The sequence below is a fragment of the Hypanus sabinus genome, chromosome 7, assembly GCF_030144855.1.
Source record: "Hypanus sabinus isolate sHypSab1 chromosome 7, sHypSab1.hap1, whole genome shotgun sequence".
Classification (NCBI taxonomy): domain Eukaryota; kingdom Metazoa; phylum Chordata; class Chondrichthyes; order Myliobatiformes; family Dasyatidae; genus Hypanus; species Hypanus sabinus.
Genome location: NC_082712.1, coordinates 62854556 through 62871966, shown reverse-complemented (window position 1 = coordinate 62871966; position 17411 = coordinate 62854556). Strand labels below are relative to the sequence as shown.

The window sequence follows — 17411 nt, the reverse complement described above, 5'->3', positions numbered from 1 at the left end:
CTCAAATCAAATTACAGAACAGAACTGATTACTTACCATACCACCGTAAGACTGTACACCTAATCACCTGAGCTGAGGAAGCTTGGGAACCTTATTTACTCATCTATATATATGCATATACTTTGCTAATCTGTTTACCTTATCTTGTTTTATAGTACTTTATTCACATAGTTACTAATAGAGTTTATAATGGAAGACTCAGACTCCAAGTGTGTCCATTTCTGCTGGTCCTTTTTAACCCGTTATGGGGTACGTAACAATTTTATCTAACCAGACAGGGAATCAATGGCTTCATTCAAAATATAATCAGAAAAACATATCTGGGAATGCAGTTTTGCTTTATTAAAGTGCATATGCTCTACTTACAATGAACTAAAAATACTATTCAGAAAACTCAGCTGACACCAAGTAACTTAGCTCTCTGTCCTCCAACATTGTCTTAATAGAAGTAATCTACTATGCAAATATTAATTCATGATGAACAAGATATCCAAACTGACAGTTTCACAAAACATTCAGTTGGAAAAGGGAGTTTTTAAAATCATACTTTGTTTCATGAGGTAGAGAGAATAAGAGCTCTGACATTTCATGTAATTTTTACGATGCTAGGAAAATGATTCACTTCCTGAAAATAAATTGCTTGTTAACTTAATAAACCTTGAAGCTTTATTAGTAATATAGAGCATGGTAGAGGTAATAAATTTCCAAACCACGACATCTAGTTAAGTTTAAAACACACCTCATCAAATGCAATATTACCAGTGATGAGCACACTCAACTTTCTTAATTAACTTCTCACCAGCATTCTCAAAGAACATGGCTTGACAGAAAAATGTACAAAATGATACTACAAATGATCCTTGTCTTTTAAGTTCATAAAAGGATTAAAAGCTATTTAAGATAGGTTAGTTTCATATACGTGGTCATTCAGAACCCTTAACAAAATACGTAGGAAACATTCCTGTCATTTTCCTATTTTTTTAAGCTGTTTTAGTTCTTTTTAAACTGACAGGGTGGGAGGAACCACAAATAAACTGTCTGCCTGCTGGGCAGGTGGGGGAGGCAGATACTCTCTCAACATTTCAATCAACACTTGAATTGCATGATATACAGATTATGGATCAAATGCTAAATGTTGGACTGGTATTGATGGTTACCTAATGGTTGACACAGCTGTGGTGAACTGAAGGGAAGCTTGTGTGTGTGTGTGTGTGTGTGTGATTCTACCCTAGACAAAGCTGGAACAGTAATAAATGTTGTACCTGTCCTGCTGTGGCTGAGGTTTGCTTTCCATTGCAGTAACCAAGGAAGGTGCCAATTCACATTGTTTCTCCAAGGATAAGCGTGGATATCCCATCTTGATATATATTATAGTAAAATTCTGTAATTTAAAGAGATATAACTACATTTAATAAGGCATCTATTAAAACTTTGATAACCTTCTCTTTCAACAAAGTCCACAACTTTCTGTTTAATAACCAGAGGCCTTACTCATAAAATGAACTACATTTTGAGACAAAAGTGGAGCAGACTGCTTGGCTTATTCCAAAAATCAGTAATCCCCATTAATGTTACAAAACTGAAAATGTTCTCTAGTTCATATTTCCACTTCATTCTTCAAAAACATTCCAGTGCCAATATCAAACATCTAATTCCAATATGCCACCTCCAGGATTGCTGTAGGGTTATTTTTTTAAGCAGGTGGTTAAATCAACATCTGACTGCAGAGGACATGGCGTCTGAACCATTCTCACCCAGCATCACCAGTTCATTTTCTAACACGGTATGAAAGCTAGAGATTAGGAGTGTACAGAGTGGCTGATTTTGTTGTCTCAACTTCTGATGAACAGGGATCAAAGGTAATGCACCACCAACTAAGGTCAGCTGAATCATACAACACATCTTTCATAAACTAGTTTCCAGCCTAATTGCTTTAACATCTGGCTAAAACATGTCCTGGTCTTAACGACTGATAAAAATAATGAAAATTGAATGCTTGTTACATCTGTTACGAAGGTGGAGCAACTCTGAGGGGCTGAAGGGTACAAAGTCGTCCCCTCCTTTTTGAGAATCGCAAGATCGCTATTATTTCGGGTCTGAGACCCAGGAAATGAGAAAGAGACACCCAGAATACACAACCAGCTGGACTGTCTCCTGACACCAGCGGAACGGAACCACTGACTACTGCTATTGTCTCTTGGAGAAGGAATTGTGTATTGAGTACTGTACTATTCATTGAAACCCCTCAGGGGACTACCAGAGTGGTCTGGTTGAGGGATTGCATCATCCCAACCTGATTGACATCTGAGACCCCGTGAGTAAGGATAAAAGAGGGGTCTGGGGAACACCCCTTTAGACACAGCTGGAGAAACGCCAGAAATCCTGTGACAGCGTTTTATAGTGAAAGCTGGTGGGGGCTCATATGCGTCCTCCCTTGCCTGGGGTGGTGGGCTCACCATGGAAGAACGGTTTAGCTAAAGGAGAGATCACAATTGAACGGCCACGACAACGAGACACCTGACGGATCGAAATCATAAAGGAAGGTTGGAAAAACCCGTAGCGGTAAATGTTCCCATTCTCTCTCTCTCTCTCTCTCTAACAAAGTGCAACACAGCGACAACCAAAAAGACGGCAGCTTGTGTGAAATGCAGTGAACTTTATATTTCCATCGACAATACATTATCCCCTAGACAACAATAGAGCTTATTTCTTATTGATTATTATTATACCCGCACTTTTAGGTTTAGTATTGACGACGTATATTATCTGTATATTTGCATTGATATTATTTTTGTGTATTTTTACTAATAAATACTGTTAAAAATAGTATCATCAGACTTCAACGGATGTCTCTATCTTTGCTGGTAAGTCACCCAGTTATGGGGTTCGTAACACATCTCTGAAATTCAAAGGTGAATTAAAATTACATATACTATTAACCTATTTTAAGAAATAATAAGTAATTAAAATATGCATTAAAGCATCAGTAAACATTTTGAAACATTAGCTATATAAACTCAATTTAATCACAAAATGCAAGTAACCATCTAATTAACATTCTCTAACTTGGCACACAAACACCTAGCAAAAATCGGTCTAAATGTTGGGAAGCAACATAAGTTTCAACTCCAATCAGCAAGTGCTGTATGGAAATATATACGAGTAATTCGGATGTTTGGGTTTTATACATTAGTGTGGGATTCCCAGTTATACAACACACTTACAAAGGTAGGTGGTAGCTGATCCATGGCTGACCAAATACGGCCATGAGGCATTTGGGAGCAGCATCATGGCCAGCTTTAGATTTTTTTTCGATGTAATGGGCAACTTTTAAATTATGGAAATTTATCTTCTTGTACCTTAATTGAATGAAATGTGAGCCATCAGAAATATGTTAAGTAGTTAGGTTGACTTTAAAATTCCATGTCTAATATGGAAAGCTTAACCAAGTTTGGATCTATATTCAAAACTTGAGATTTAAAGTGGTTTTACTGACACAAAGTTCTAACTTGGCTTGATGAGGTAGGTGCTAAGAACATGCTTCACCTAGTGAGGAAACCTACAATTAGGAAGAATTGTTTCAAAATAAAGGATCACTTGAGCACAAATTTCTTGAGACCACTGGGTCTACTCTTGCATCTATTTCTGGCACTTATTACATTTTTAAAAAGCAACATTAAATAAAAAATTAAATTAATTTTCAAATAGTTTTGATTACATTTAATGTGCTCTTAAACGTTGGTTCTGCGGATGTTTGTATTAAAAATGTGCAATAAATGTAAAATATCTGATGTCACTATTTTTCTGAGGATGTCATTAAGTCATTTCAGGGAAATGACTTCAATTTCCAAGATAATCAAATTTGTTTATTTCATGTTTTTCAGCATTCTTAAGCCGAGTAGATTTTGGTGTCTTTCATACATTCCTGACATTGTTAACCTTCAGAAACTAACATCAAATCTGGTGAGCTAGTCTCATTCACAATGACAGGGTTTTGCCAAGTTGGGGGACGGCAGTGTCTGCTTCCATTCACTGTCCAGATTTATGAGGTATAGCAGTTACCTGGTTTGAATCAAGACAACCAAACTTGCTTGTTGAAAATGTTCTTAACTTGTCCTGCACAATATAATTAATAGGGGCAAGTCCCACTCACGAAACTGCTAAGAAAACCCTTTTGATTGCAAAATATTGCAAAATCATGGCACAAATTTCCCATCCATCAAGGAAGCAACACTATTATCCACAGCACCATGACATTTAAAAGCAGTAAGATTACGAAAAACAACGAAATACCAAAATTTAAAGGTAAAAATAAAATCATTTAAAAATATTGAACAATTTAAATAATGGCCCGCTGTCTACCAGACCCAAGATCTGCATGCAGATTATCGGGAATAAGCAGACAGAGAATCTCAACAACTTTGTTATATAGATATTGAGTAAGAGTATAATAACAGATTAATCAGATGGAATCTATTAGCTGGTGTGAAACATTCTGTTGGGTATCCTTGTAGAAATTACTGAATGTGAGGAAGATGGGGGGATGTGGACACTGTGTAGGTAGAAGGGATTAGTTCTTGTGGGTTTTTTGATTTACTTTTTAGCTGCATCGTCACAACATTATGGGCTGAAGGGCCTGTTCCAGTGCTGCACTGTTTTATGCTCTATGATTTACAACATTTTCAAAGTCTTTTTAACTTCAAATAACATTCCTAATTAGAAATTATACTAATTCCATGGTTATTTATGGGATTTTATTTTCAAATCCTCTAAATAACCATTGACACAATGTAGCACTAACACAAAATCATGATTTACTGTTTGCATTCTCAAATTTAAAAAATATGAAACCAATGTAACATTATACAAAATGTACTACTCAAATTCCTTTTATTTTCACTCAACCCTCAACACATTCCCAGTACATTATAAAACTTTAATTTGCTAACATTGTCAGAAGCTATAATCTACAAAGATATTAAATATAAATCAGGTAGGTACTAACCGTGACAAATGAAACAGCAGCAGGATCCTGATACTGAACCAGGAGAGTTTCCACTGGCAACTGTATTTTGGGTCGACTTTTAATTCGCTTGTTGAGGTGAACCAATAGTTCCATGACCTGAATTTTAAATACAGAGCAACCATTTATTGTGCATTTTGAAAGAAAATCAGTTTTTTGAACAACCTTCCATCTGTTTGCCATTAGGTGATCAGCCACAAATATCCATATTCTGAACAATTCATTTTCATGACAATACCACAGTCCCAGTTTTCACAACTAAATTTAAACTTGCACTATATTTATAAAAAATTAAAATGCAAGTAATCCTATTCAAATGCATAATAATTGTGTAAAACAAAGCCATATGTACAATATACAGTATATGGTATGGCAGCTATGTTGCTAGTGCAACAACGCAGGAAAGCTAATTTAATAATCTAGAGATGGCAAATTCAAATCTTACTAAAGCTGTTTAAAATTTTGAATTTCATTCAAGAGATCTGGAAATAATAAATTGCTATCATCAGAAAAAAAATTCCAATGAAACTGTTAAAGTGCCACAAATTTTCAACTTAACAATCTTTAGGGAAGTCAAAAAATGATTCCATTCTAGACGGCAAATGCTATTCAGAGCCCAGCAGTATTTCATTAAATAGGCATTGCAGAGTTTTTTCCCCTCCAGCTTCATGTAAATGACAATGATAGAAAATGTCACCTTTTCTCCTTTCCCTCAAGACCAGTTACATTTGGCTCTGCAAAAAGATTGGTATACCCTACCAATTACTCACGTGGACCTTCAGATAGATTAGTCAAAGCTATCGGTTTCCATATCACCTGACGTACAACATCAGCATTGAATTGAATTGACTTTATTAACTACATCCTTCATATACATGAGGAATAAAAATCCTTACATTACATCTCCATCTAAATGTGCAACGTGCAATTTATAGTAATTTATAATAAATAGTATGTACAACAGGCAGTCAATATAACACAGAAATACAGTTGTGTCAGCATGAATTAATCAATTTCTTGGCCTGGTGGAAGAAGCTGTCTACGAGCCTGTTGGTCCTGACTTTTATGTTGCGGTACCGTTTCCCAGATCGTAGCAGCTGGAACATTTAGTGATTGCAGTGACTCGGGTCCCCAATGATCCTTTGGGCCCTTTTTATACAACTGTCTTTAAAAATGTCCTGAATAGTGGGAAGTTCACATCTACAGATGCGCTGGGCTGTCCACACCACTCTCTGCAGAGTCCTTCTCCTCCTTCATGACTTTATCACCAACTAAATCTGTGACTCAACTTACCAATGTATTGTTCTTTTCCATCACTCTTTAATACTTCATTTTTCACATTCTGTTAGCCACCTTTCCCAGATCTGTTGAAAATTTTTGCCTCATCCCTTGCATTATCTCTTTATGAAGTCATATCAACCTTGCCCAGGTCTGTTCTGCAGTGACCAAATTGTAATGATATGAAATAAAACCCATTTCCTGCATTAACTATTCTAATAGTCAGGAAGTGAAATTGATTTTTGATTTAACTTTAGCACGAGTGCTTAGTAAACTTACTTTTTTACGTACTCCTTCCTGAACACTAGACAGCTTCAGCAGAACTGGAGGAAGAAACTTCGAAATAATACTTTGTAGTTGCTCATCTGTTTCAGCAAGGCCTAGGCGCATAAAAACCCGCTCAAGTTGATCTAAAAGAAACAAAACAATATTCAGCACTTTGCAGAAAACTTGCTGTAACTCATAAATATACTCCCACTTCTCCAGAACATACCAGTCTTTCACTGGAAATTAGATTTTCTTCATTTACAAATTTGTATAATGGAAAACTTTAATGAAGGATATTGAAAGGAAACAATTGTGTAGGATGAAAATTGAGGTAAATACAGATAATCACGCAGTAATACATTTGGAGGTAAGAACAAGGAAAGGAAATGATAATTAAACAGTAAGGTTTTACATTAAATTCACAAGCAATTGGAAACTCAGTATGAACAGTAGTTTATCAAAAAGTGGAACTAATTATTGGTAAAGGAGGTTTGTAAACAAGATCATGAAACCAAGTAATATATATTCACAGGAGCTTCCAAAACCTGCAGTTGGAGCATTAATTATACATTTTTTGGATATTATATAGTATAGTATAGTTTAGATTAAAATATTAATAAATATTAAGGATTATACTTACACAATGAAATTTGTGAGTTAGTGATTCCTTTTACATAGGGTTCTCTAAATAGTAAAACATGTTGTAACCCACTGGTCAATAAATGGTCAAAAATATTTTAGTAAGAAATTGATACCTGATTGAAAGGAGTAACATGAAAGTAGCATGCATTGAAAATTGTTTAATAGATACCAGATGAGAAAAATAACTAAATATGTAAAATTCTTTGGCATAATTCTAGATTTTAAAAGATCAAACAACATTGGACTAGAATCATAATGATTCACTGAATATCTATTTAGCTAATCTCCTTGGAAAAAGTCCTGGTACAGGGACTTATCTCAAAACATCAGTATTTCCATCCCTCCATAATACACACACAATGTTTGGTGAAATCAGCAGCCCAGGAAGCCATCTATGGAAAAAAGTAAACAGTCAATGTTTCAGGCCAAGACCCTTAATCGTGACTGGAAAGGAAGGGGTGAAATCAGAGTAAGAAGGTGGGGGGAGAGGAGAAAGTACAAGATGGTAGGTGATAGGCGAAACCTTTAAAGGAGGAGGGAATGAAGTAAAGAGCTAGGAAATTGATTGGAAAAAAGAAATACAGGGCTGGAAAATGGGGAATCTGATAGGAGAATATAGAAGAAAACAGAAGAAAGGGAAGGGGGTAGAGCTCCAAAGGGAGGTGATGGGCTGGCAAGGAGATACATAGAAAAACCCACAGCACAATACAGGCCCTTCAGCCCACAAAGTTGTGCCGAACATGTCCCTACCTCAGAAATTACTAGGCTTACCTATAGCCCTCTATTTTATTAAGCTCCGATGTACCTATCTAAAAGCCTCTTAAAAGACCCTATCGTATCCGCCTCCACCACCATTGCTGGCAGCCCATTCCACGCACTCACCACTCTCTGAGTCAAAAACTTATTCGACATCTCCTCTGTACATACTCCCCAGCACCTTAAACCCGTGTCCTCTTGTGGCAACCATTTCAACCTTGGGAAAAAGCCCGTCTATCCACACGATCAATGCCTCTCATCATCTTGTACACCTCTATCAGGTCACCTCTCATCCTCCTTCACTCCAAGGAGAAAAGGCCGAGTTCACTTAACCTATTCTCGTAAGGCATGCTCCCCAATCCAGGCAACATCCTTGTAAATCTGCTCTGCATACGTAAGAGAGAGAAACGGGAATGGGGAATTGTGAAGGGGGAGGTGGGGAAAGCAATTACCAAAAGTTAGAGAAATTGATGTTCATATCATCAGGTTGGAGACTACACAAATATAACATAAAGTATTTCTTTTCTATTCTGATTGTGGCCTCATCATGGCAGTACAGGAGGCCATGGACTGACATATCGGAATGGGAATGTGAAGTAGAATTGAAATGGATGGCTACTGTGAGATCCTGCTTTTTGTAGCAGATGCAGTGAAGGTGTTCTGAGAAATGGTCTCCCTATCTATGTCGGATCTCACCAATCTACAGAAGGCCACATCAAGAGCACTGGATTCAGCAGATGACCCCAAAAGACTCACAGATGAAATGTCGCTTCACCTGGAAAAACTATTTGGGGCCCTGAAGGGAGGCAGTGTAGGGGCAGGTGTGGCACTCGTTCCACTTGTAAGGATAAGAACAAGGAGAGAGATCAGTGGGGAAAACAAGTGGACAAGGAAATCAGGTAGGGGGTGATCTCTGCAGAAAGTGGAAAGTGGAGGGGGGGGAAGAGGGAAAGATGTGCTTGGTGGTGAGATCCTTGGAGATGATGCTCCATATGCTGTTTGACTCAGTTCCTCCAGCAATTTGCTTTTTGCTCCAGATTCCAGCATCTACTGAAGATGCATCGCATCCCTTCCAATGCATTTTATTTGGCTCTTAATGTACTCCTTATCCATGAGTTCCGCATGCACGAATTCAACCAACCATGAATCGAGAAAACCCGGAAGTGCTCTTCCAGCACTTGTTGTTCGAGCATGTACAGACTTTTTTTCTTGTCATTATTCTCTAAACAATGCAATATACAACTATTTTACATAGCATTTACATTGTATTAGGTAGTATAAGTAATCTAGAGATGATTTAAAGTATACAGGAGGATGTGCGTAGGTTACCATAGATTAGAATTGAAAAAAAATCAGAAATTCTTACTAAGCAAATCAAAATAGGTACATCCGGTATTATTTAGCATCAGTAAAATGTTTGTCTTAGTATATATTTTACCTTTCTATGCATATAAAACACTTAAGAAAGTATGTTTCAGCGCCAGGCTTGGGAACAGAATTTTCCGAGTTCGATCCAGTGACAGACCACTTCTGAGCGTGCTCTCCATCCGTGCCTGGTTGATGTGGAGGATCAAAAACCCAAAACCCAATAATTAAACCACTGCGTTGCTGAGTAATAATTGTAGCTTTCATTGGGGCAGGGCCTTTCTCACTTTATCCTTTAAAATTGTTCCCAATGTTGACCAACTGTAGCCTAACGCTTTTCCAATGACTGATGGCGTTTCACCTCTTTCCGCTCGCTTTATTATTTCCACTTTATTTTCAATCATGATCATGATTATTTTCCTGAACAGAAACACTGTGGATTCAGAGGTCTGCTGCTGGGTCCTAATGTCAACCACACTGCGACAGGTTAAATAAGATCTGGGGTTCCGCTGGGTCCTAAGGTCCACCGCATTGAGGCAGCTTGAATAAGGGAATTGAGCATCCGCGTTTTTTGGTATCTGTGAGGGGTCCTGGAACCAATCCCTCACAGATAAGGACCACCGACTGTACATGAAATAGTAACTTACATTTGACATAATCACAGGATCTGGTAAGTATATGAGACACATTCCTGTCTGAAGAGATATTCACTGGAAAAGAGCTTTGCCTCCTATTCATTCTGCTGAATTTGGATCAAGTAGGCAGGCTAAATGGGCAGCAGGTCAAGTCTTCCAAGATCCTTGCTGCAGCAAGGTGGAGGAATGGAAAAGAGGTTGAGCAAAGGGAAGAACTCCATGAATTTTCTTGATGAAGTATCCAATTCCACTGTCATGTCAGACTGCTTGTGGAATTCAACAGCAGGGGTTTCTATTGTGATAATTAATTAACAGCTTCACTTGGAAACTTTCCACCAAAACTGCACTAATTACATTTATTTAAAGAGTAACATGATGTGAAAATATAGCATTAGATAACTTACACTTTCCTGCAATCATTTTAGCAAAATGTTCTGAACTGATATTCTTTGCAAATCTTGCCAACGTTTCCAAAACATGTACTTGATACTCCCTGTCTAAATGTCCTAGACAGCATTAAGGTCAACCCGAAAACAGGAGTTCCTAACTGTTTTTAGACCTTGGACAATCATTTAAACAAATTGTCTGTGGACATCAGTTTGAGAATCCCTGTTCTAGAATGAGGCGCCTGATAATAGTGCCCATTCCATGCTTTCATCAGTTGTCTTTTGCCAATTTAGACATGTTATTTGAGCTCAATCATTTACATATTACAGGTACAGCACGTTATGACACATATTTCATAAGAGTCTATTTCACTGATAATGACTGTGGTGGGGATTTTCTGCATATGACTCACCAAGCCTAATTTTACACTTTTTGTCCAGTTAGGTAATAAAACTCTTATTCTAGGAAGTCCAAGACTAACTCAACCATACTACCTTCATTATTGAAATAATGATGAAAGAACCACATTCCGCAATGTGACAGAAAAATTTAATCTTAATACATATTATCTGTCCTAATCTATTTAATTAAAGCATCTGCAGTTAAAACATGTTTATACAATGGTAAATTCCTGAGATAATATAGACAATATCATCAGGTCAGGTAATTTGGTTTGAATAAGGGTTTCACTAGCATACTACTTCTAGTAGCATTATTGATCAGTTGTAAGATAAATGCAAATTCAATGCAGTTTTGTCTGTTTCAGAGTTGATAAATAGAGGATGAATATTTAAAGTGGTAAAATAAATCAGAAGGATTATTAAGAATCACTTTGTTTACATACAGTGAGTTGTTTACAAATTTTACCCTCCATTTCCTACCCACTGCTACAGATTCTACAGAATGAACCATGACCTGCTGTTATACCACAGTTTAGTTCCCTCCCCTTACATCCCACTGCCATGATCACTTCCAATAAACTTCTTCTATCCTTTCCTAATATTCCTATCCATCTTTTCCTGGAAATGTAATATCAAACAATTCAAACCCAACCATTACCATACAATTTCAATGTTATTTTTTTCCAAATTCTGCTTTTTTTACATTCTGTACTGAACAATCAACTTTTGTATGTGATTTGACCACAGCATCTGCAGTGTACTTTGTGTGTACTGAACAATATTGTTCACATAATAGTTCTCTTTTGCTACTTTCTTAACTTGATATTTTATGTGCAAATAAATTCATTCCCACAATTTCTTCTTAACCAGGCAACCAACCCCATGTTTCTAAAATCTCATCCTTCAGTTGTTCTGAAAATAACCTTGGAATTACCATATCTGAGCACCTGTTTTTTTTATATATATCAAACATTTTCAGCGATTCCATCTGGCAAAGTTAAATGTGATCCTTATGTGATCCATGACTTCTTGCTGATTCCCCTGACATCTGCTTATGTCCTTTACCCTAGCTTCCACTGGAAGCTATCCAGTAACATAAAAAGCACACAACTTAACTACCCATGTGTTATTCCACTCGCTATTCAGAAACGTATCAGTGAAACACGGGCTACCAGTCACAATTTCCCATTATGAGGCAGAGGATACCACCAGGTCAAATAATCAGATTAATTTAAATAAGGCTGTCATTGGCATACTACCTCCAACAACATTATTAATTGCTAAGTGAAAACAAATGCTCTGCATTCCTCTGCCTGATCAGGTTAATAGCCAGAGAAGACCTCTAAGGTGATAGGGAGAAAAGAATCAGAATGGCACCAGGAATCATGTTGCTTTCAAATAGTGAGTTTCTGTGATTTTAATTCAATTTCTGAAACAAAAGCAAGTTCAACAACACTTATAACAGAACAGGCATACTCCAGTTTACAAGGAGATGGGCAGCATGGGAGCGTAATGGTTAGCACAAGGTTTTACAGTACAGGTGACCTGGGTTCAATTCCCAATGCTGCATGTTTGTACGTTCTCCCTGTGACCACGTGGGTTTCCTCCCCTAGTCCAGTTGGTAGGTCAATTGGTCATTGTAAATTGTCCCACGATGAGGCTAGCTTTGAATTGGTGGTTCGCCACGCACCATGCTCGATGAGCTGGAAGGGCTACTCCACGCTGTGTCCCGATAAATGAATAAATAAAATTACTGTGGTACAGAGAAAGAAAAGTGTATTTACATTAATTATATCACCAGCAAGAAGCCAGGACATGATTGATGTGAATTCTATGATTGTTTTTTTCTGAAAATAAAGGCAGTTGTAAAGTTAACTGATTGGCTGTGTAATAACAACATTTTACCCAGAGAGGAGTACAGGAATCAGGGCACCAGTGAGTGGGACGGGAGCACAGGAGCCAGATACTCAACCAGTGGGATTCCCAAATAATCAGATAATGGATTACCAATTTTTCTGTGGCAAATACATTCAATAAAAAGCCTCTGATTTTCATGAAGCATCAGTGAGAATACTGAAGTGTAAGTTGAGACCTGCCAGCTGGGTTTTAATTTTGTGGCCAGGGCTGGTGAATAGGGCAGTTTCTGAAAATACAGGGTTGTCAGAACTTCAAGATACCTGTATTTACTTAGAATCAAAGATTAACCTCCTAACACAGTGAACAATTAGAAAATAACCAAGAGACTAGCATATCATTGATTTCCCCTGTTGAATTAAGAGAATGCTTCATGATCCTATAACTCAATCCAACACTGAATGAATATATGCTGGTCTGCAGGATATAAAGTAGAAGACTCCACAAAGTTGAGGACTTCAATTTGAAATTTGGATTTTAAAAAGCCCAGTGTTCATTCCAAGGAGAAACAAACTGGTCCTCCTAGATGATTTCAATGGTCGGATGAGAAAAGGCACAACAAACCCTCTAGCAAGGTCTGATTGTCAAGGAGGAAACAGGAAAGGCCAATTTCAATAAAGGCCCTCTCCAGACAAAATGCTTGTAGTAGTCTTGTCAAACCAAATCTGCTTGGTCAGAAAAACAAGCAAGACCTTGTGGCAACATCAGAGAGAGAGGCTGCTGGAAGACTGCAGATGCTGGAATCTGGAGTTATTAACAATCTGCTGGAGGAACGCAGTGGGTCAAGAAGCATTTGTGGGAATTAACATTTTGGATTGAAACATGATGCAGGGTTTCATCTTCAACAATTCCTTTCGTCCCATAGATGCTCTTGAACTACTGACTTCCTCCATGATGCACATAGCTACATCTCTTGGTTGAGATACCTGTGTAAGTATGTTATGCACTCACAGGAATGCCCAAAACCCCAGTATCAATGTTGAAAAACATCATGGATTCCAAAAAAGTTGCTTTACTTGGATAGTGTCTCACAGAGTATTTGTGGGTTCCTAGCCAACAAAACTTGCAATGCTTCCAGTATGTATGGCTGCTTCAGTGTCCATTATAATTAGCATCTAAAAAGAGACTTTGGCTTCTTTACCATGAAAAATGAGGGCAGCTTCATGAGAATGACAAGGAAATCCAGAATATAAGTAACTTCAAAATCATGGTTTTCCTGGAATGGAAATTCCACTGCGCCAAAGGAAAAAGGGGTCTACCGTCACCTGAAGGCTGATGCCCTGGAGAAAAAAAACCTGAGACCTAAGGAGCGGATGGTGGGTAGAGAGATTGTAGGAAGCCAAGCAACTCAATAACAGCAATGATGTTGTGTTGGTTTTTCAGCACTAATGACACTGTCAATTGTTTCCATAAACACTTTGGCTCCAATTTATTAATATTGCCATCTCTGATTCTGAATATTGAACATTTGATGCTTGCGCTTGATGCTTATGGACTCACTGCCTCAGTAAAGCAGCCAGCATAATCAAAAGACACCAACTCACCCCAGACAATATCTCTTCTCCCCTCTCTCATCAGGCAGAAGATACAAAAGCCTAAAAGCAAGTATCAGGCTCAAGGACTGTTACCAGACTCTTGGAACAAAAAGCCTCCTGTATGATAAGATGGACTTTTGACCACACAATCTTCCCTACCATGATCTTGCACTTTATCTTTTACCTTCGCTGCACTTCTTTCATAGCTTTTACACTTTATTCTGCATTGTTATTGTTTTGGTTTATTCTAGCTCAATGCACTGGGTAAAGATTTGATCTCTATAAAATGTATGCAAGACAAGCCTTTCACTGCTTCTCTGTGAATGTGACAACAACAAACCAAGACGAATTTAAAGAAAATCAGATAATTTATTAAATTAAAATCAAATGCACGAATTTGAAGAAATGCCTCTTCTGTTCACAGTACTTGGGTAATGTTTTGGAGCTGTGTTACTTTGAAGATATGTCATGAGAATTCCAATTCTCAATTTACACAATGTATGAGGTAACTAATATCTGAACTGAAAATGATAGCTGCTACAATGTTTTAAAACACAGAACCGTTCAGTTTTAAAGCTAATTTGCTGATTTTCAATAATGAGAAATGACATAATCAGTCATATGATTATCAATCACAATTTAGTAAAATTTCCATAACCAAATTAATATTACATGTTTTAAACTAATAAAATGAATAAAGGATAGGGATGAGATGATGGCAGTTAGACAAGGACTCTCCTTCAGGAGAAAATTATCATCAGCTGGAATGGTAAATACTAGGGGAAACAAAAGTAAAAGAGGCTAAGTGAGAAGAGAATAAAGGGGATAGGTCTAACCAGGGAGGGGAGCTAAAGAAATTGAAGGGTGGACTGAAGCAGAGAAGAGCACAGTGAGGAAAAATTGTTGGGAGGAGCAAGTAAGAGTGCCAAGATCATGTGTTCATGTGCATGCTTGTCATGCCCGTACACAAGTGTGCTCTACGTTATGGTAACACACAAAATACTGGAGGAACTCAGCAGGCCAGGCTGACATTTTGGGCAGAGACCCTTCAGCAGGATGATGTTAAGGTAGCACAGCATGGTCTCCAGTGACCCAGACCACACACTGTCAAAACCTGGTGCTCAAAGTGAAAACATAACTTGCAGCTTCACTCTAAGGAAATGTTTCACCTTTTTTTTTTGTAAATCAATTTGCTAAACCATATTTAGTCCACTAGTACCAGATTTCGACAGGGCAAAACCTTTGAGGTACTGCTGAGCTTAATTACCTCAAATCAGCTGCACATAAACATTTTTGTGCAGCTGATAGCAGGTACTTCAGCTAAGTTCAGATTCAATTTAGCCCTAATATTCTAGTTGCATTCAAAAACAACAATCTATGTTTATTTATTGATTGCAATACAGTGCAGAATAGGCCCTTCAAGCTATACTACCCAGCAATCCTCAATTTAACCCTAGCCCTAGCCTAATTATGGGACAATTTATAATGGCCAATTAACTTACCAAACTGTACACCTTTGGACTGTGGGCGGAAACTGTATAAAACACCTTTAATGTAAATATCTCAAGTCACTTCACAGAAGTGTTATCAAATAAAACTTGACACCACTGTATTACAGAATATTAAGACAGATGATTAATTGCTTAATCGCTTAATCAAACAGATCACTGCATTTTAAAGGAGGAAATAGTCAATGCAGAGATTAATAGAGAAATTTTTGAAGATTGAAACTTTGGTAACTTCAATAATAATCATTTGTGGGATTTTTCCCTTGGCTTGGTACACAGATAATCGCAAATGAAAGGCTTTCAAAGTTGCCTCAAGTTTTGTTGACATCCTTTTGACTAGGAGTCATTCAAGGACTTTTTAGTTTTGTGTAGCATATTATAAAGGAATTTTATCTGGAGTTTTGGAATCATAGAGTTAGAATTCTAGAGACAGATACAGACTCTTCAGTCCACTTACTCCACACTGGTCACTTTGCTCAGCTACACTGATTTCAATTGCCCACATTACGTATAGCACCTTGCCTATCAAGTGTTTTTTTTTAAATACCTTTTGTCATGATTGTATCTGATTCCACTACTTCTTTGGGTAGTAAGTTCCAAATAATGACTTTGTGCGAAACAAAACTTATCCCTCAAGACTCCTTCCTATCACCTTAGATCTATGCTTTCGTCTTTGATACTCCTACCATAGGGAGAAAGAGATTATTTAACCTATGGACTTCATAATATGATACATTTCTATTGAGTCACCCCCTCAGCCACTCACACCCCTGGGAAAACAAGCAATCTATTTAATCTCTCCCCATAACTGATATCCACGAATCCAGGTAACACCCCCGGTGAATTTCCTCAGCATTCTTTCCAGCACAATGACGTCACTCCATTTTTATTAAAACAATACAACTTTGGGACATCTCTCATTCTATGATGCAATGACTTTGCACCAAACCTATCTCAAGTCTTTCAACTTGAAAAATCTTGCCGATTGAAAACAAGAAAGGAGGCATCTCCCAAGAATAGAACAGCTTTAAAAAAGTTTAAACACTTGTTTCTGGGCTAAGTATCACTTTCGTTTTTAGTGGAAATGGAGTGGATTTACACCGTGACTCCCTCACCAAAATGGAATCAATTTCAAACAGAGCCTGCATCCCCGTAACAGTCGACAGTTTGTATCACTGAATGATCAGAAGACAGGTTCTCAGTACCCTCGGGGCGGTGGCAGTGCTGCGCTCCAACTGCGTTGCAGACTAGAGATGCTGGTGACTATGGCCAAGGTCTGAGCTTCTACAGCACGGCCTTCACCTTCTCCATGGGACATGACGCCTTTCAAACCCAACTTTTTTTCAGGACACATAATGATTTACATACAGTTTAAATCTGCTCAGATGTTTTAAGAGTACGACGTGGAGAGAGTTTAAATATATAAATATATTTAGACACATAAAAGTATTAACCCACTCCACGGGTTTTGTTGATTCCCTTCCCACTGTGCATAATGTTGGAATGGAGAATTAATATTTATTTGGATCAATTAAGCTCCTTCGAGCCCCTTTATCGGCCATTTAACTCCCCCTCGCTCTCCAAACTTACTCAGCTCATCCTGGGCGGCCATCTTGCAGCAGCGGCGCCGACGGGAGCCCGAGTTCAGACCACGCGCCGTGCGCGCGCACACAGCGGGACAGCGGCGGAGACAATGAGGG

General features: G+C 37.9%; 1 protein-coding gene across 1 annotated transcript in view; it reads right to left on the bottom strand.

The window, feature by feature from the left end:
- ecpas (Ecm29 proteasome adaptor and scaffold) overlaps window positions 1-17402 on the bottom strand; it is a 155506-nt gene extending 138104 nt beyond the window's left edge. The window contains exons 1-4 of the mRNA XM_059974826.1: window positions 17302-17402; window positions 6581-6711; window positions 5006-5122; window positions 1263-1381 (exon numbers count right to left, since the gene is read on the bottom strand). Of these exons, the coding sequence (XP_059830809.1) occupies window positions 1263-1381; window positions 5006-5122; window positions 6581-6711; window positions 17302-17323 (389 nt within the window). The 5' untranslated portion in view covers window positions 17324-17402. The remainder of the gene's footprint in view (window positions 1-1262; window positions 1382-5005; window positions 5123-6580; window positions 6712-17301) is intronic.
- Between the last annotated feature and the right edge of the window lie 9 nt (window positions 17403-17411).